General features: G+C 34.4%; 1 protein-coding gene and 1 pseudogene across 3 annotated transcripts; both read right to left on the minus strand.

The window, feature by feature from the left end:
* Positions 1-1998: 1998 nt before the first annotated feature.
* LOC129287227 (putative pentatricopeptide repeat-containing protein At5g13230, mitochondrial) lies at positions 1999-6805 on the minus strand. 3 transcript variants are annotated; one of them, XM_054923417.1, is made up of 3 exons: positions 3896-6805; positions 3137-3212; positions 1999-2388 (listed from the first exon to the last, which is right to left on the minus strand). In XM_054923417.1, the coding sequence occupies exon 1, from the start codon at positions 6432-6434 to the stop codon at positions 3975-3977; it is 2460 nt and encodes an 819-aa protein (XP_054779392.1). In that variant the 5' UTR covers positions 6435-6805; the 3' UTR covers positions 1999-2388; positions 3137-3212; positions 3896-3974. The 3 variants fall into 3 exon arrangements, with proteins under 3 accessions (XP_054779392.1, XP_054779391.1, XP_054779390.1); XM_054923416.1 differs by having other exon boundaries at positions 3329-6805; XM_054923415.1 differs by having other exon boundaries at positions 3137-6805.
* Positions 6806-7946: 1141 nt separating this feature from the next.
* On the minus strand, positions 7947-19847 carry LOC129287264 (leucine-rich repeat receptor protein kinase HPCA1-like; annotated as a pseudogene).
* Between the last annotated feature and the right edge of the window lie 390 nt (positions 19848-20237).

Consider the following 20237-nt stretch of genomic DNA (forward strand, 5'->3'; position numbering starts at 1 on the left):
ATCTATTATAGTTTTAACAAGTTAAAAAAATTAATAAGAATAATTTAATTGTATGTGTTAGTCATTCACTAACAAGTATCCGTTTGATTTTGACAACAACATATTCGTGATTAACAATAACACATTGGGACATTTAACAAGTAAAATGAGTGAATTTTAAAGCCCCCAATTTATAATTATACATGTCAGATTAACAAGTAACATTTATAAAATAACAATAATTTATTTAAAATTAACAAGAATCTATTATAGTTTTAACAAGTTAGAAAAATTGATAAAAAATGTTTAGTTGTACATGTTAGTCATCCACTAACAAATACCCATTTGGTTTTGACAACCTATTTATGATTGACAACAATATATTGGGACATTTAACAAGTAAAATGAGTGAAGTTTTAAAACTCTCAATTTGTAATTATCAATTTCAGATTAACAAGTGACATTTGTAAAATAATAAGTTTCGTTCAGAAATTAACAATACACCATTAGGTTACTATATAGAAGTGATTTTGTACTTAATTTATTACTTTTTTTTTTGCTATACATTATTAAAGGGTTTGGCCACCAAGCTTTTTAGATGGCCAAGGGACATGGGATCAAACCCTCCCTTGGCTACCTAAAAAACTTACTTCTTAAATAAAATGTCGCTGGCACCAAAGCTCCAGCACCGACGACCCCACCGACAGCAAAGGCTCCAGCGACCTTACCGCTGCTAGCGGTCTAATGGCTAGAGCTGGTGACTGCGGGGGTTTCTTTTTTTTTTTTAAACTACTCGAGAGGCATTTTAGTCTTTTTGCTTCTGAAATTAATATGTCAAAAGGACCAGAGGATTGCATAGTTATTTTAAAATCATTTGGTCCTCATGAGATATCAATTTTATACAATGATTCTTGAATTTTATTTTTCCTATTTCATTTCCCTCGAGTCTTGACTCTTCTACAAGGATAGACAAAGACTCGTGACCAAATGGGAGAAGAGTCTTGTGAACAAGTCAAGTGAAATGGGCATTAAACTTTGAACTTATCGGTGAATGCTTCAATACCAATCTAATCGACAGGGGCCGGCCTACATTGTTATGAGTGGAAGCTAATGTAAACAAGTGTCGAGTGTTCTATCATGAACTGACTGATTCTTCAAATTTACACCCCAGGCTGGGAGAGTGAAGAGATATTGAAAAGGATTGAAGTGTAAGCTAGAGGAATATGGTTCAATCTCATAGATATGTCATTCCTTATCTTGCTTGAATATCTTAGGATGTTCGGATTCTATGAGATGTTTAAATTGATTGATTTGAATTTACATTTAAAATATCACATGTAAAATCTATATATTTAAAATGATTTGTTTGAATAACATAAAATATTTCAGAAAAAGAAAATAAGCTAAATAAAATTCGAAGCAAAAATGGAGTGTTAATAGTAATGAGCGTACCCTATTCTTCAATCAACAATAAACAAGAACAAGAGATGAAAGAAGAAACAAGAATGACATAGGCACCGGCGGCGAAAAGGAAAAGAGGATCCCAATGATAGCTGGGTGGTTGGCTCCCAAGGTAGGTTCAGGAATTAATGACTTTAAAAGTGGGCCTGGGTTTACATAAACAACTTCATATTGACAAGTTCAAATGCCACTAGGATTCATTGGATAGTATGCATTTACTCAAGTTAGGAGCCGGTCTAAACCATCCTTTGCAGTGTGATATTGCAGAAGTTAGAGACCTTGTATTCTCGGATTGGGATGTACAAATCTTGTACTCGCATCATAAAGGTAATAGAGTAGCTGATTGGTTGGCTAAGGATGCTCAGAGTAGGGAACAAGACTTTATTGTTTGGAATGAACTTGTAATGGGCTATGTTGACCTATATTGGTTGGACAAGTTGATGTGTTTTTTTCTTTTCTTGTTTCAGGCTTCGTCCTGTCTTTTGTACCCCCCCTCCCCCAACCAAAAAAAAAAAAAAAGGAAATACAAAGAGAATGAAAGAGCAAGAGTAGATAAAATTTCAAATAATTAACACGTAGAAATTTCGAAGTTGTCAAATCCAAATCTCCATCATATCATATTCTACCATTCACATATCACGACCATGCACTTTGACCATTTCCTAGGAAGCTTAAAATGCATGAAAAGCCCACACACTAAATATAAAATTTATAGTATAGTACACTATTTATAAATCATAAACAGCCTGACTCATTATGCAAAGCACAAGACGAACTTAGTCCATGGCAAAGGAAGGGCCAGTCAAGTTCGTTCCTTCAGTCTAAGCACTGTTTCTCAGCATTATTCAGTGGCTCAAATAAATGGTCTGTTTTCCCATTACAATGAATGGAGCGTCTCTGTCGACTCAACCACATTACACTCTTCCATTTGGTGAAAACTGGATTTTTCTTCATTAAAGCACATGCAATAAGGATTGTTTGGCACATAAACTTGTTAATATAAAAATAAAACAAATATTAAATGTAATATGGAAAAATAAAGCCACTGCAGTATGCTGTATACCATGGCATGATACTTGGGTGATACATTAGAGCACCATTAGAAGATTCAGTTTATTGAACCTCTACCAGTATTCCATGCTTTGTTTTGTTCCAACCAAAGTCGGAGTAGGAGAGTGTGCATATTTTTCTTTGTTAGTTGTATTGAGAGAGTTTAAATTGACAAATATGGCTTGGTTCTTAGTTCTTACCCATGCATCAGATCCATTTACAGGCTAAAAAGTTGAGGAATAAAATGGCCTGAAAGCTTGTTCTTGCCCAGATGACTGTATGAAATGGAAATACGTGAAATGGAGATCAACTCATAAAAGGTAGTAATTGTTATTTTAGGACCATGAGGATATTGTTTACAATTCAACATTAGATGAATGATTCTCCCAAAGAACTCTCCTTGTTGTGTTTAACAGAAGAACCTCATAGCTAACACTACAGGATGGGCCACATTTTGGCAGACTTGATGGTCATAAGAAATTTCTTGTGTCTTTAGGCTAAGAAGCACGGATACCAAACACAACAAAATACCAACACGAACAGCAGACTATGTTTTGTCCAACCACAATAGGATGCGCTGCGTCATGTCTAATACAAGAGGAAGACGGATACAAAATAAAATAAGAATGTAGCAAAAGCAAATTACCTACAACGTGTGTAATTCAGATAGCAAACCAAATTCTTCAGATAGCTGGCCTGTCAAATCTGGGCTTGGTAATTTTCTGAAAATGTTAGCAAGCAAGTTAATCTCACAACAGAAGATCCAGCACAAAGCAGGCAACTCCACAAGAACGTCCTTAGGAAAAACCACATGGAAGTAAAGAAAGAGTTAGTGTACTTGATTCCATCCCAATTATCATCACAAGGATCTCGACACGACCTTCTGGGAAGTGTGTTCTTCCAGGCATCCATAAGAGACTTTACAGATATGAACGCATGAAAATTACAATAACAATGTTAAGAATATAAATAAAAGTATCCAGATTTAGATTGCACTGAAAATACTCCATGTGCTACAAAATACAGGCCATGTCTTGCCCTTGTAAGACCTTGAATGCCAAGTCTTCCACAAAACATTGTTAAAGGCATCAAATCATGTCAACATCAAACACTTACTATCATAAAAAATAAGAACAGTCATGGAGAAACACCTTGCTGTGTCCTTCTCAAGATGGTTTTCCCTAGTGTGGAAGGTAATGAGTAATGACAGAAAAAAAAGGAGGGAAGATAAGATCACACATAGCAATAAAGGAAGTGGAAGGAATAAATAAAAGCATGCAAGAAGAAGCATAATACTTCACATCTTTGTTTGAATAAAGCTAGTGACAAGATCCTAAGATCAAAAAAGAATCATCCATAAGTACAGTACCATACATGACATGACCATTTTCATATACAAATTTACCTCAAGTGAACAAGAATTTCTTGCAGGCCACCACAAATGAAAATGCAGAATTTGTGATTCTGGAATTGAAATACATCAGTCACCAATAATCACCACAGGAGCAAATCCCATGCTGAAAATGGTGAAACCGATTCATATCTCTGACAATAATATCTCGCTGCACAATTTTGGAGATCAACTTCATAACAATGTGGCAATCTACACATATACGGAGATTTTTCATGATATGTATAGGACAACCACGTGGCAATCGTATCAGTCCAAATGCCAGAGCTAATCTTTCACTGTGAACCCACAAGACACGTGCTTTTTCAACATCCTTCATATCAAGCAAAACAACATTGATATTGGGTACGTATCCTTCCTTCCTAGTTTTCATGTTTAGCCATTCAAGCATTGCACTGATAAGTTTAATGTCGTGATGACAAGTGTTCCCAGCAGTAAAATAGTGAACCACACCTTGATCCTCAATCCAACTTAACCCTGGCTCCTTCCTGACTCTTTTTTTGTGCATAATTTTTCTAATAGAAGCAACACCGTCCCACCTCCTTGCAATGGCGTACATGTTTGACATAAGTATATGGGTTGCATCATCATGTGGATCCATCTCAAGCACACGTTGGGCACAAATTCTTCCAAGATCAATATCATTATGGATGACACAAGCACCAAGCAATGCCCGCCACACCATAACACTAGGCTGAAATGGAATTTCACCAATGAGTTTCACTGCTTTCTCAAGATGGCCTGACCTTCCAAGAAGCCAAACCATACAAGTATAATGTTCTATACATGGTTCAATGCTGTAGTCTTGCATCATTGACTTAAAGAGTGCTTGTCCTTTATCTAGCAGTCCTGCATTGCTACATCCAGATAGGACACCAACAAAAGTTAGTTTATTTGGTTTACAATTAGACTGTTGCATCATTTCAAATATATTTAGAGCCTCCACACCTAGGCCATGCATGGAATATCCACAGATCATAGCATTCCATGAAACTTCATCTCGTGTTCCCATCTTATCAAATACTATTCGGGCATCGCGAATGCTACCACATTTGGCATACATATCAACCAGTGAATTGGCAACTACAGTGTCCTTATCGTATATGGTTTTCACAGTTAACGAATGAACCTGAAGTCCTTGCTTCAATGATGACAAACTTGCACAGGCACGAAGAACACTAGAGTATGTCACTTCTGTTGGCTGTAAGGGATAAGCAAGCATGGATACAAACATATTTAGTGCCTTCTCGTCATCTCCTAACTGCACATAACCAACAATCAAGGTATTCCAAGTCACATCATTATGCTCAGGTGATTCCATAAATAATTTCATAGAGCTATCCATTTTACTACACTTGGCATAAACATCAATGAGGGTATTAGACACAAATACATTTGAGTCAAGACCAACTTTCAGGACACAAGAATGAATTTGTTCTCCTAAATTTAATGCAGGTAAAGTGGCACAAGCTTGCAACACACTAGCGAATGTAAACTGATTAGGGACAATGGCTGACTGCCTCAAACGCTGGAACAACTCCAAAGCCTCTCTACTTTTGTCACTCTGAGCATACCTTGCGATCATTAGACTCCAAGGAATAAGATCATTCTTAGGCATTTCCTCAAAAAATTGTCCTGCAGCGTCAAGGTCTTGGGACTTATTATACAATTCCAGCAATGCAAGCCCAACATAAAGATCCCGTTCATAATGAGTTTTCAAAGCACATGCATGAATACCCATGCCAAGGCGAAAGGCCTGTAGGCCAAGGCAGGACTTGAGCACCGCAGTGATGATGAAGTTGTTTAGTTTGTAACCCATTAACCTCATGTGGGAGAAAAGTTGTAATGAATGGTAAAAGCACTCATTCTCAGCATAGCAAGCTACCATGCCAGTCCAACTGACCATGTCCTTGTGAAGAATGTCATCAAAAACACTTCTGGCGACATCAACACATCCACAGACAGAGTAGGCATCAATAAGAGCGGTACCAACAAATGCATCAGAGTGATAACCAATCTTATAAATACATGCATGAATGGCGAAACACATTTGTGCGCTGTCCATACTGACAAGCAACTTGAGAATGGATGTGAAAACGAAGGGGTTAAGCTGGTGGCCTCCTCTGAATAACCTAAGGAATAAATCAAGAGCTGCAGGGAATTGAAGGGAGCGCATATAACCCTGACCCAATGTAGTGATGGAGACAGTATTAGTGCTGGGCATTTCGTCGAACAGTTGAGATGCATGGGACAAAGAATCAGACTTTACATACAGATTAAGAAGAACGTTAAATGCAAATAAGTCCAAAGAAGCCCCTGTTTTGATGATGTGACAATGAAGGCACTTTCCGGAGTCGTAGTCAGCGTTTCGTATACACTTTTGAAGCGTAGCCGAGTAGAGATGGGAATCGAACTGTACAGGAGCCGTGGATTGGTAACGGAGGTGGTGGGTTAATCGAAAAGAAATAGAATGTGCTGACACTGTGATACATGATCGTGTGGTATAGATGGTGGGACGGTACAATCTGATCATGCGCCACCACTATTGCGTACTGCAACTCCAAAATCGGGCCCGTTTGGTTCTCTGATATTGAGTATTTGGGCAATGGAAAGTAAACCAAAATGGATTGAAGAAACTATCCAATATTTCTTTCTTGCCGGAGAGATGATTGTCGCATATGATAATGGTGATGGTTTCCAGAGAGATGATTGTCGCATATGACCCGTTTGGATTGAAGAAACTATGGAATATTTCTTTCTTGCCGGAGAGAACCAAAGATAGGATGGTAATGGTGAGGTCGTGGGGCCCACAAGTGGAGGTGCTGAGCAGAGTTGCTATGGTGGGTTTGAAACTCAATGCAGCTGGAAGTCAGCGCTGGAGACGGCGGTGGCCGGTGTGCCGGTGATTGCTTGGTTGGAGAAAGAAGCCGCCAAAAATATAAGAAGCTTTTTTAAAAAAAGAAATAGTTTGCTGAAAAAATAAAATAAAATAATGGAATAACCTAACCTAAGGAAAAGTTAAGAAGTTTAAAAAAAAAAATGAAAGGAGAGAAAATAAAAAAAAAAGAGAGAGAGAAAACTAAAAGAAATATATTAAAAATTTTAATTGAGATTCAAAAAAATTTAAAATGTCACTGCATTGGGAGAATAAAATCAAATAATTTTTTAATTAAATAATTAAAATACCCCTTCAATTATAATTAACATTATTAAAATAACAAATTAAATTATAATTTTTATAAATAACATTACTAGAAATAAAATATACCAGAAAACAATAATATAGAGGAACATGTTTATATGCGCAACAGTGAAATAAATCAATGTCACTCCACGATTTGACCACAGTAAACGAAATATGTTTAGAAACACTTTGTATAAAAGGCTTTTATACCTTCATGGATTTAGATATAGAATGTATAGAAGAGAAACTTCTATATATCAAAAACTCTTGCAAGGTTTGGACAGATAATAGAAAAAAAGAGATTCAGAGCAAAGCCAAGTGAAGGCTATACTATGTGAGAATAACAAGAAAAATTAGACATTTTTATTGAGTTTATTCACAAGGCTATCATACTATCATGTGTTGGTGGTAAAAATATGATCAGCCACATCAAATCAGGTTAATGAACATTCATAGTAAAACATCATTCTTACCTCTTGCATTGAATATTGTGAGAAAAATTATATTAAAGTCTCATATAAGGAAGCCCACACTAATTAACGCGTAATTTTATTAATTTCAAATAAATCTCAAGGGACTTCAATATCATTTCTCGCATATGATGGATGACCAAAATGCCCTCCCAGTGAGTATCGTTATGGATGTGACAAGGTCATTTACATCATGAAACTTTTGCAGGATTTTTCAGACAGAGAATATTAAAAAAAAAAAAAAAACCTGAAAAGAAAGAGAGATCAGGAGCAAAATGAAACTAATCCTGCACCATGCGAGAATATCAAGAAAAGTTAGACATCTTTATTGTTTTTATTAAGAAGGTTATCATATGTTGATGGTAAAAATGTAAGCAGCCACATCAAATCAAGTCGTTTAAGAACATTAATACCAAAACAGCATTTCAACCTCTTACATTGAATATTTTATTTTCCCAGTTTCAGAACCCAGGAAAAGAACCTCATTGCGTTCATCCATTAAGTTCAAATTCTGTTCATATAGCTAGCAAATTGAAAAACAAACATTTATAGTCTCTCTTCACAGACAAGTATCAGCTATACAATCCCAAGACTAAAAAGAAAGACACATCAATCAAGACAGCCCTATGTTTAACCTGTGGCCTAGATACAAAGAAAAAGTTGATAAACAAGTTCCTTGCTTTATAATTCTAAATTGTACAGTTGACTTACTTAGGCATAATTTTTGGTTGCAGGGGTACAGCACCTGAATCAAAGCAGTCATTACTGTAAAGATTCTGAGAACTCCCTCTTGTCATTTCATCATAACTAGATGAAGAAGATGCTATTGATTCAGAAGTGTTGTTCAAACCAGCTATCTGCAAAATGCTTTCAATTTCTTTCACCACATCATTCATTGAAGGCCTGTCAGTACCTGTCTCTTGGAGACACTTCATTGAGAGATCCACAAAGTTCTCTAAACCCTTCAGTGTTGATTCTGAACCAATGACTGGGTCAAGAATTTCTTCAAGACCATATAACTCCTTTGTTGTGTCAATTGAATTCCTAACCACTTTCACAATATATTTCCCTTTTTCTATAGGTTTTCTTGCAGTTATCAGCTCCAGCATTAGTACTCCAAAGCTGTAAACATCACTCTTTTCAGTCAAACGCTGACTTGTGTAATAGTCTGGATCCAAATAACCCTATGTCAAAAAAAAAAAAAAAACAAGATCCATTCTCATCAATTTAGTCTAACAATGCATTATGGTATCTAAGAGATCTCTAAATATTAGATTTCATAACCAAAAGTAGAAATGCATTATTGGGGCTGTTTGTTTGTTTTATAACAAAAAGTTTAGGTCAGTTGATAAAGGCTCTCGAAGACCAGTGCATGCCTTTAAACTTAAAAAGTTTTTTGTACAGATCATTGACTAACAAGGTCCTTACATTGATAGCAAGATTTAAATCTATAACTTAGTAAGTTATAGGCTAAATTCTAACCAATTGGACCAACCTTTGTTGGTTGTTGGGACTGTTTGTTATTTATAATTTAATGGTACAATGAAGGATCCATCTTCAGTCAATTGTGGAATAGGCTGTCATCATCTTCTCACAACTAGTTCCGTTGTTTTCTATAGTGTAAAAATTTTTAGAAGGTACCAAACCTACCATTGTTCCTTTAATTTGAGTGGTAATATGATCTTTGTTACAATCAACCATAGTCTTGGAAAGCCCAAAATCAGCTACTTTGGCATTCAAGTTATCATCCAATAAGATGTTACTTGACTTGATGTCCCTATGTATGATACGAGGATTGGCATGTTCGTGAAGATAAGCCAAACCTTTAGCAGCACCAAGGATTACCTTTAGCCTTCTAGGCCAGTCCAATCTTAGTCCTGATTTTCCTGGATACAGTCACAGATCGCATCAGTGTTATTTGTAGAAGAAAAATACGCTAAGTCTATGATGTCCCACACTGTAAACAGCTTTTAGTTTTTTTCCGATATGTTAGTTATATAAAGTTTTTAGGACAAGGATTTCCTTCTTAATGGTCTAGCAGTAGGGATGAAAATTTTGGCCAGACTTGCTGGTATTCAATTTGTGCCGTTTTATTTGGATCAGGTAAGCGAAAGGTAAGGGAAAAAATTATCTTCATAATTCTCAAGTCTAAAACATTGCGATTCCCACTTGTTAGTTATACAAAATCTCTTATTGGCAGCTTTTGCGCCCAAAATCTGAACTGAGAATTTAAAAAAAAATCCAGATAAATTTTCAAAAGACACTAAAACTAATCTGTTTTGTAGGTATAGTGAAAACTGAAAAGTGAATAGAAATACCTGTGATAGTATCACAAAAAGTTCCATTAGTGACGTACTCATAAACCAGCATTTGTTCTCCTTGCTCAAAGCAGAAACCCACAAGGCTTACAAGATTCTTATGGTGGACCCTTGACAGAAGTTCTATCTCAGCTTTAAACTCAAGCCCCCCCTGCTTAGATTCTTTTTGAGCTCGTTTTATTGCTACTAGTTGCCCATTGGGAAGTGTCCCTTTATAAACCTGCTGTCAACAAATATTTGTCAAATGTGCAATTAAAGATATTAATTTTGACAATTAAAAAAATTCCTTGTGGTCTACTATAACAGTATTTGTGATAGTCATAGTTTAAAGTTGAAGGGATAAGCTGTAGAACCTCTAATCTTAAGGAATGTTGTTTGCATTTTGATCTCTTTTTCAACCAGCCATGTATTAAACCACAGGGAATTGAAAATGAAGATGAGAAATGACCTTTCCATAACCCCCAGATCCGATATCATTGTCTGGAGAGAAATTTCTGGTGTATTTCTTAACCTCTGCAAAAGAGAATTGCCTTACTCCTTTCAATTGAGGGCTCACAATTTTGTTGTCATCAGAAACCCATTGTCCTGCATATTATAGAATAAAAGATTTCCCAGCTCAATTTTATTATATTGTCTAGAAATTCTGAAGCCAAGTTTATGAATTTATAAATAAAATAAATTACACAAACCTTTCTTTATTTTCCAATCATATAAATGTCTCCTTTGAAACAAAAAATAAACTATACAGACCTAACTCAAGTTTGACTAAATTAAATAAACCTCTGCTTTATTTCTAAAATATATAGAGACTTCCTCTAAAATAAAAGAACATAGACTTTGTAGGTCTTGGAAGTATACGTGAGATTTACCATATTTCAACAAAACTCAAGGGAAGTGTGTGTAATGTACTCTTTAATTTTAGGAGATGTAGGTATGTTTCTAAAATAGATAGGAGGTCTATCAAATTTCAACAAAAATTAGAGGAATTATACGTTATTTTGAACTAAACTCACAGAAATTTTGTGCAATTCACCTCTTATAAATGATATCTTACCAAAAGGGTTGCTTTGAGAAATTGCCTTTTCTGCCCTTTTCTTTTGGTAGAAAGCATAAATGCCAGCTAAAAGTAAGAAGACCAGCACAACAGAACAACCAACAACTGTTCCGGTTATCAAAAAGTCATTTGATGATTTACTTGATCCCATAGGTTCTTCTTCTAAATGACAAGAGAGACAAATACTTTTAACTTGAAGCAATGTATAATAAATTTCCCACAAAAAGTGTAAAACAGGCTGAAAAAATAAATTACCATAGTGTTCATATGGGCATGGAGTGAAATCGAATGCATTAACAGTAGTCAGGTTGCTTAGCAGAGAAGCTAGACTAGAAATCTCAGTTCTGTTGAAATGATCTTCCCTTGACGGGAAAACTAGTAAGCTCAATTCAACATCTTGATGTTGATTCCAAGTCAGATTTGTCAGGCAAACTGAATCCACAGGTAGATATTTAGCTTTGAAAGCATCGTTTAGGCTTTGCCCGAAGGCAATATTTTGCCAGTCTGGGAAGGAAGGTGTTCTGAAACTTAAAATTCCCATGAATGGATATGCGCACTTGCCGTTTGAACTGAGATTCTGATATGATCTGCAGGTAACAGGAGGACAGGTACTTGGTGGTGGTGCATGTATTATGTCTGGCACATGAGAACAGAAACTTCGTTCTTCTCCCCCACCCCCATCATAGCAAATTGGATTGTTCACCAGTCTGAATAGAAAAATATGAAAATGTAAAATCTGATGTGGACTGAGAAATAAGACTCCTTTGAAGTAAACAAATTGCCTATTCTGTATACTGCTAGATAGGAAAGGAGTCAATAATCATTGAGATTTATAAGTTACATTATCGTAATGTTGGAGGCTAGATCTTGTTGCTCAAATTTTTCAATTTTGTTATCCTTCAACTCAATTTGGCGCAGTATCGTGCTGTGGGTTGTGCCAATGTCCAACGAGCCAGCGAGCTTATTACGACTTAGCACCCTGTAGTCACATGTCAGAACATGTTACCAGAGATTAATATGTGAAATTTCTTCTTTTTTTCCCTTTTGGATGTAATCATTCATTATATTAGAACTTCACACTAGTTAAAACACACTACTTAATTGGAATTTTTTTTTAACAATTGTACAGTTAAACATGCCGCGAGAGAGAGTAGCAAAAGAAATGAGACTATGAATATAACTCGCTCCCTTTTCTTTTGCTATCTGTCTCTCAACGACTACATTATATGGAATCAATTTGTGACTGTCGAGGTTTCAGATTGCACAATACTAAAGTAAATCCTCTAGCACTCACACGTTCTGTAAATGGGCAAGACTGAAGAAAGAAGCAGGAATCTCCCCTGTAAGTTGCGTTTTCTCCATCTTTCTACCATGGAAAGGGGGGGGGGGAGCTAACTTCTTAGAAGTGTGAAATTAGAGAGAGACAGAGAGAATAAGGTTGAAGTGCAAAAATACAGACATACAATGTTGTTAAGTTGCTGAGAGTAAGAAGCCATGGCGGAAAATCTGAGGGATCAAAGCTATTATTGCTCATATCACTTCAAAATAAACAAAGTCAGTCATTATCGTAGGAGTACTATTCTTTTCTTCACAAATTTTATTTGATAATAATAATATGATTTCCATAAAATTTATGCATTTTTAAATAATTACAGGTATGAGAGGAAATTCATTCCACTCAGGCTTGGCATAGGACCAGACAGATCATTGTTGGAAAAGTACCTGCAAGCAAAAGAAAGAATACTAGAAACCTTGATCAAAAGTCAAATTTTCCATAACAATTACCAATGGTCATCTACGGGAAGAATAAAGCTTTTCTGGTAATTAATTCATCTTTGCTTACATCTCTTGAAGATTCGTAAGATTGTTGATGTTTTGAGGCATGGGTCCAGTTAAGGAATTATTGTCAAAGCGCCTGCAGCCATAGAAGGATTCTTGAGCCAGAAAGAATCTAGTTAAATTCTAATCTGTTTGAAATTTGTAACAAAGACACTTACACCACCTCCAGACTCTGAACAAGCCCAAGTGTCGAAGGAATGCTTCCTGTAAGTTGGTTGTTGTCCAAAATCCTGAACCGAAAGATATTCAGGTAGAAAGGCAGATTCAGATAGCTTACTATGTTTTAATGTCAGCAATAGTTGTTTAAATTATGCATTACCTCCTTAAATTTATCTTAATTACTCAATAAATTTTTATTTATTTTTGTAATTATTGGATATATATATACACACACACACACACTCCTTTCGTTCAAAAATGTAAGGCATTTTTAATCGAATCTCACCTCCTAATAAAGTAGTTACCTACTTTTCAACTAACTCTATCTTTTCATATTTATTTTATTAAACACCCTATAATAAATGTAAAGTTATTCATCAATAAGGGTACTTTTGAAAAAAAGACAATAATTATATTTTGAAAGACTAAAAAAATCTTACATTTTTAAATATCTAACTCTTCAAAAACTGCCTTACATTTTTTAATAGAGGAAATATATATATTCATTGTTATTAATGTTTAGTTTTAGCGATAATTGTTTAATTACTGTGTTAATATTTATTTTGGTATTATGACCATTATGTTTAAAATTATTACTTTGATATATCTATATATATATATATATATATTCCTAAGGGAATTCGTTTTATAAAAAAAGATGTGAGATAAACCCAATGAAATTCTTAATCATGAAGGAGATTTAGGTGAGAGAAACTATTCTATGAATCCATTCTAGGAGACACCCTAGTATAGTTTCTTATAATAAAATATGGTCAATTTAAAAATATTTATTTTCAATTATTTAACAATCATTTTAGTACTATTGGCTTATGTAATAATTATTCATATTATGCTTTCAATTATTTAATACAAAAAAAGGTTTTTTGCACTCGAGGCAATTGGACTATTATTAGTTCTTATGTAACATCTTATTGAGAATTAAAAAAAAATCATTTGATTATCTCCTTAATGCGTCTAGATGCCAACAAAGAGCATTATTATGGAGATCGATTGGATAGCAATCATAATGTCAGATTATGGATCGGCCTAAGTGATAGTGGACACTCACACCCACTCGAAGACCGTTTGGGATCCTGTGATGCCACCCATGTTAGATTAAAAAGTACCTTCCTCATCCTTCCATTCATCACACCCTTCATTTTCCCTACCACTATTAGTATCGTCACCAAAACTAACCTTAGCCACCCTTTCACCTAACATGCCACTGTTGCCATCAGTACCACTCTTTGTGTTGCCACATTCACCGTTTATGCAGTCATCACCACCATTTATGCAGCCGCCACCTTTGTTTATGCCTCCACCATCGCCGCCTTTTTATATGTGTAACATCCCAAAAAAATTAACCTAAGGTTAATTAAGTTAATTTAGAGTAAATGAGCAATTTTGGAAGAATATTTAGATATAAATAATTTTAGTTAGAAGATTATTATTGGATTTAATTTAGATTAAAATCCTAAGTTATGATCTTATAGTAAATAGAAATAGTAATGATAATATTATTAAAAAAAAGAAAGAAAGAAGAAGGAAAAGGAACATAAAATAAATTGAAAATTGAAGTGGAGGGAAAGAAGTAATTTTTACTTTAGGTGTTGAGATGTAAATAATGTCAAAAAAAATAGAGAGAAAAGGTAGGGGCGGAACCGTGTGTGCATTGAAGAAGACAAAGGAAAGAGAGTAAAGGCTGTGGGACCCACACTTGTTTTTAAAACAACTCATTGCCATATTTTATCTATATTTCTCTTCCTTCTTTCTTCATTTGCCTCGGGTGCGAACAGAGAGAGAGAGCGATGTTGCAGTTGTAAGAGCTGATTTAGAAGGTAAAGCTTTATAATAAAATACTTCAGATGAGATTTTAAGTATTTTAAGACTCGATAAGTATTCTAAATATTTTCTTAGTCATTTTTTTCCCTAAGATTGCAAATTCTAAAATTTTAAAAAATTTAGGGTTTGAAAGAGGGATGAATTTTTGATGAGAAAATCGGGTTGTTGAGGTTGTTGGTAGTGTAATAAATATTTTAGAGTATTATTTTATTGATAGAATTGAAATTGGAGGCATTTGAGTTTATCCATAAATCCTTATGGGTAGATTTTTGGTTAAATCTAAAAATATAAATTGATTTGTTAATATTTAGATGATTATTTGAGATGAGAAATAAATTATTATAGCTATAGAATAATGATTCTAGGCTTGAAATCAAGTTTGTAATTTTTGGGTATTTTTATGTGTGAATTTTCGAAATAAAAAAGGAAATTTTGATATTAGAAAATTATTTGAATGAAATTATTGTGAAGGAGACTATTAAACCAAGTAGATAGGTTCAAATACATGAAATTAAATTTTAGAACTCAAGAGGCTAAGACTAAGGTCTTAAAATAAAATAAAATAAATATTTAAGTGTTAGAGTATGAGTGAAAATTGTGTTAATAATATTATTGACACATTGGGATATGATCAGTTGTAGATTAATTTTCTTTTGACACCATTCAAGCTTTGGAAAGCTTTGAAAGTGTTGTAACTTGAGGGGTAACCTTTGACCTCTCAAAGGTTGAGGTAACCGGAGGAAATCTATTTTATGCATTTGTATGTTAATTAATTATGTTGGTGAAATAAAAGAATATATATATATATATATGTCTAAATTTTAAAATGGTTGTTTGTAATGCATGTGGCTTTGTTGAGACTCTATGACTTGTGACCAAGTTAATTATGACTTGGTGTGAGTAATGAGATTGATGGTTGATGATTATGTGTACATTCTTGGTTATAAGTTGTGGATTATGCACAGTGATGAATTGTATGAGCATGTTGAGTTTTATATGATGTTAATATGGTTTTATGTGATAATATAAAAATTGATGCAAGAGGCATGATTGAAAAATGATGATTCTTGATGTTTGTTAGGCAAGAAAGTTGATGAGCATGCGGGATAATTGTGAATTATATATATGAGTTTTTGAAATATGGCGGGAGTTCACCTTAGTGAAGGAGTTAGCGGTTATACAAAATCCATATGGTACTTGGTTATTAATCAATAATCCTAGGGGTTATAGTCACTATTTATCTTGTAAGGTACTGTAGCATTGTTCTTATCAAGGAACTTGACCCAACTGGCCTACTTGGAGTTTTGGGAAGAGCTAGTTTTGGGTATGACACCCCATAGTGTGCGATTTAGGGGAAACTGTGTTCATAAGTGAGTAAGGTAACCCTGACCCGATAACCCTCATGATATGATTAAGGCCTTGGGTAGTCTCATCACATGGACGATCCCTTCCGGTTGTTGGCCCACGAATTTCATACCAGAAGAAATAAGGGGGGACATAAGGAAGAGATTGATCATGTATATTATTACTATCATGCCATTTCAGTGATTAATGGCTATGTTGAGAATATGATTATAATTGTAGAAATGAGAACATGTAGTAATTTTGTGAATACTGTATATGTGGCTATTTGTGCAAATTGTGTGCTTGACTTTATTCTTGAAATTATTCACATGAGTTAAATGTTAATGTGATTAACATGTTATTAATGTGATTGTTTGAATGGTCACCTTGATAAATTTATTGGCCACTTGCATTCATGATTAATTATCATACATTTGTATAACTTAATGTACCTTAGTTACTGAGTGGTTGTACTCACCCCTCTCTTTTAACATATTACAGGAGCTAGCTCATCTCAAAAGAACAGAGGAAAGGAGCATTAGGTCAAGTGATAATAATCACTTCTATAGGCCTTTCTCTTTTTATTTTGATATGTGTATTTAGTTTATGATATTGCCAACTAGGATAATATATTCTTGATCCACTTGCATTATGGGTTTTGTATTGGGGGAAATGTATTTTGGGCCCTGGGGAATCTGGTTTGATACTTGTGCTATACTAACAGGCCAAAATATTTGTACAAGTGAAAATAGTTAATATTTGCCTAATTTGAGAACTTGAATGTTGTTATGGTCTCTCCTTGTGTTTTTTATGTCCAAGGGTGAGCAGTTGATATTAATTATATGTGAATGAAAAAGAAAATTCATATATATGATAGGCTATTGATGAATAGATGATATATAGAATATGATGATTAGGTAATAGTCATTGTGATAAATGTAATTGAGACCTTAGCCCCCCGCTGCTAGTTATGGAAGGGTTTGAGCAGCCAAGTGTTATATTGTAAATATGTATATATGTATTGTAGAGTAAGGCATAGAGAGAAAATAAAGGAGGAAGCTCTTCTCCCATGTTGATGTGTTTCCTTTATCATGCTTCCGTGTATGTCTAATTGAATGATATGAGTTCTTAAAATATTTTAAAAACTTGGGATCCTTTTATATTGAATCATTTGTGAAAGTACATGTTAAGAATTTATTTATGTTAATCTCTTATAGAATAATCCTTTTGAGTTAGTCCTTGATTTACTATAATTAGTCTGATGATTAAGTCCTAATCTAAGACACCCTTAACAATATGCATCCCACTCTGATGCAGATGATGCCTCCAAACATGCCTAATGGGTATATTTAGATATTTTAGAAAATTAGAAAATTAGAAATGTATATGTGAGACTTTTTTTTGTGTATTATATTAGGAAATACTCTGATATATTTTTTGTGTAAGTACAAAATTCCCTTCTTCCACATTATTAAGAATGCTTAGGAAATTCCTACAAGTTAACCTAATATAATTTGGCTATATATAAACAAATATACATATGTCTATATGATTTTACCTAAATATTTGCAAAAATAGTTCATAACTTAATCTGTAGTTTAAATTTGTTCCTTCAAATGTGGTATTATTTTTTTAAAAAAAATCCAACCTTCTAACCAATTAAACCATCCTTATCGTGGGGGAAGATTGTAAAAGATGTCCTTACAAATATAAATTATTGATTCTATAATTTTCTGGTTCATGATGTTGTTAACGTCTGTATCATTGACTCTTGCCTCTATACCATCAATCCCCAGTTTCTATGCTGTCCTAGCATCATAGATATATCCATTATTCCCTCCCTCCCTCTCCTTTATTAGTTTACACTTAACAGAGAGAACTACTGCAGCATAAAAAATAAAGGCAAATATTTGAGTAATATTCTGTGCCTTGCTTAGTTTCAAAATGAGCAGGAAAGCTGATATGCTTTTCTAGATGTCAAATATTGAGTGGCACTTACACATGTATCAGAGTCATTTCTGAGTTAAAAAGCCGACGGGGGATTTTTCCTGAAAGCTTGTTCTTTCCAAGATGACTGTAGGAAATGCAAACATGTGAAATAGAGATCAATAATAAAGGCCAATCATTGTTGGAGGAAAAATGGTAACTAATGCAGAAGAGAGAGTTGAAGTACAAGTGCTTTGCATTGAGTAGCTTATCAAGGCCAGGCGTTCTGCCACTTGATACTGGAATGGGTCCTTCAAGATCATTTTCAGTTAAATCTAGCCAAGTAAGTTTTGACAGATTACCAATTGAAGGAGGAATTTCCCCAGAAAATCTGTTTTTATTCAAAGACCTGAAATAAAAAAAAAAAAAAAAAGATGCTGATTTAGAGTGTCACCCAAGAAACCAGCACGCCAACAAAATACATAGACTACAAGTTACAACAATGGAACATGAATAGGTTCAAATCAGATTTTCCTTTTTGGCTCAATGGAAAGCTTTTCAATAATTTACTAAATAAATGTGAGAATTCTTACATGAAGACAAGTTGCTGCAGGGATCCTATATTATTTGGAATAGGACCAGTGAAGCCACAATCAACGAGAAACCTGGAATTAAGAAAGCACCTTTATTGGTTGAGAATAATTTGATAAGAACTATTTCAGATTAGGGCTTGTGCTCTTAACAATCAATGCACTCTTACAAGTCGGACAGTTTCTTCAAGTTCCCAATTTCTGAAGGAAGTGAACCAGTCAAGCCCTTGTTATAAGAGAGATCCCTATCAAAGGAGGAAAAACAGGAACAAGTTGTGACAAATACAATATGAAGCATTATGTCATGTCTAATACGGACAGATGCATATCAAATACAGTAAGAAAATACTAAAAGCAAATCACCCACAAGGTTTCTAATTCAGATAGTGAACCAATATCTCCAGATAGCTGGCCTGCCAAATTTGTGCTTGGTAATTTTCTGAAATGTTAGCAAGCAGTTAATCTTAGAAAAGAAGATTCAGTACAAAGCGCGCAACTTCAAATAAAAAATCATAAGAGAAACTACATGGAAGTAACACGAGAGTTGGTGCACTCGATTCCATCCCAATAATCATCACAAGGATCTGAATCCGTCCAACTGCCAGGTGTGTTACTCAAGGTATCTTAAGAGACATCAGAGCTATGTCTGCATGAGAAATTCCAAACACAACGTTAAGAATATACATTAAAAGTATCCAGATTTTAGTTCATCTGAAAATATGCAGAAGAGAAGGTAAAATAATGAAAGGTTCCATTTTTTTAAGTACACGACAAATCCTGAGTTTAGAATACACATAGAATTATACAACCTTTTTTTTTTTTTTTTTGAGTGGAGGAGTATACAACCCTTGATTGCACATGAAATATGCAGAACAGAAAGTTAAATCATGAAGATATACAGGTTTTGCCTATCATGTCCTGGTATTATTTGGCTAGGAAAACAGATTGAGTGCTTCTGGTTTAGAAGATTCCCAATATTTCATTCTGGGGATGATAGACTCAATACGAAGAAACATGTGTAATATAGAAGTTATTCAGATACAAAGGAAGTCATATGATACATGACTTGAAAGCTAAACTTACAATCCTCATGAGCTGTTGCTGCTTCTGCTACCAGAAAACAGGCGAAAACAAGAACCAGTAACACCAGTACTCTTTCACCCATTATCTTGTTATGGTGGAACTGTAAGCTTCAGTCTCATAACTACCCTTTTCTGAGTTATCAAATCTCTTGACTCTTGTTATCTACCTATCATCCCAACATATTAATATAGGAAAAATCATAGACAGCATGCTAAGATATTTCCCCCCAGTTTTGCGACGTTTACCGAAGACATTAAAAAAAAAAATGTACACATGTCCTGTACGGATGTGTTAAAAGCTTGGATAAGACTTAGTTTCACGTTCAGTATTACTGTAATTTATTAGAGGGAAAATATCAATCAAAGACCACTAGAACATATTTATATCAATCAAGAACTAATTAATTTTGAAATTTCATTACAATCTCTTGGTTCTTAATTGATATTAATTTTTTATGTGAAATGACCAAATTGTTCTTGAAATATAAAATAATAAAAAAAAGACACCTTCATTGTCGCTAACGCCGG

The sequence above is a fragment of the Prosopis cineraria genome, unplaced genomic scaffold, assembly GCF_029017545.1.
Source record: "Prosopis cineraria cultivar Desert tree isolate PC_DT_omini unplaced genomic scaffold, ASM2901754v1 PC11, whole genome shotgun sequence".
NCBI classification, from domain to species: Eukaryota; Viridiplantae; Streptophyta; class Magnoliopsida; order Fabales; family Fabaceae; genus Prosopis; species Prosopis cineraria.

Excerpts from the sequence above, each read along its gene's own strand:
- LOC129287227 (XM_054923417.1), bottom strand. The coding sequence starts at position 6,434 with ATGATCAGATTGTACCGTCCCACCATCTATACCACACGATCATGTATC.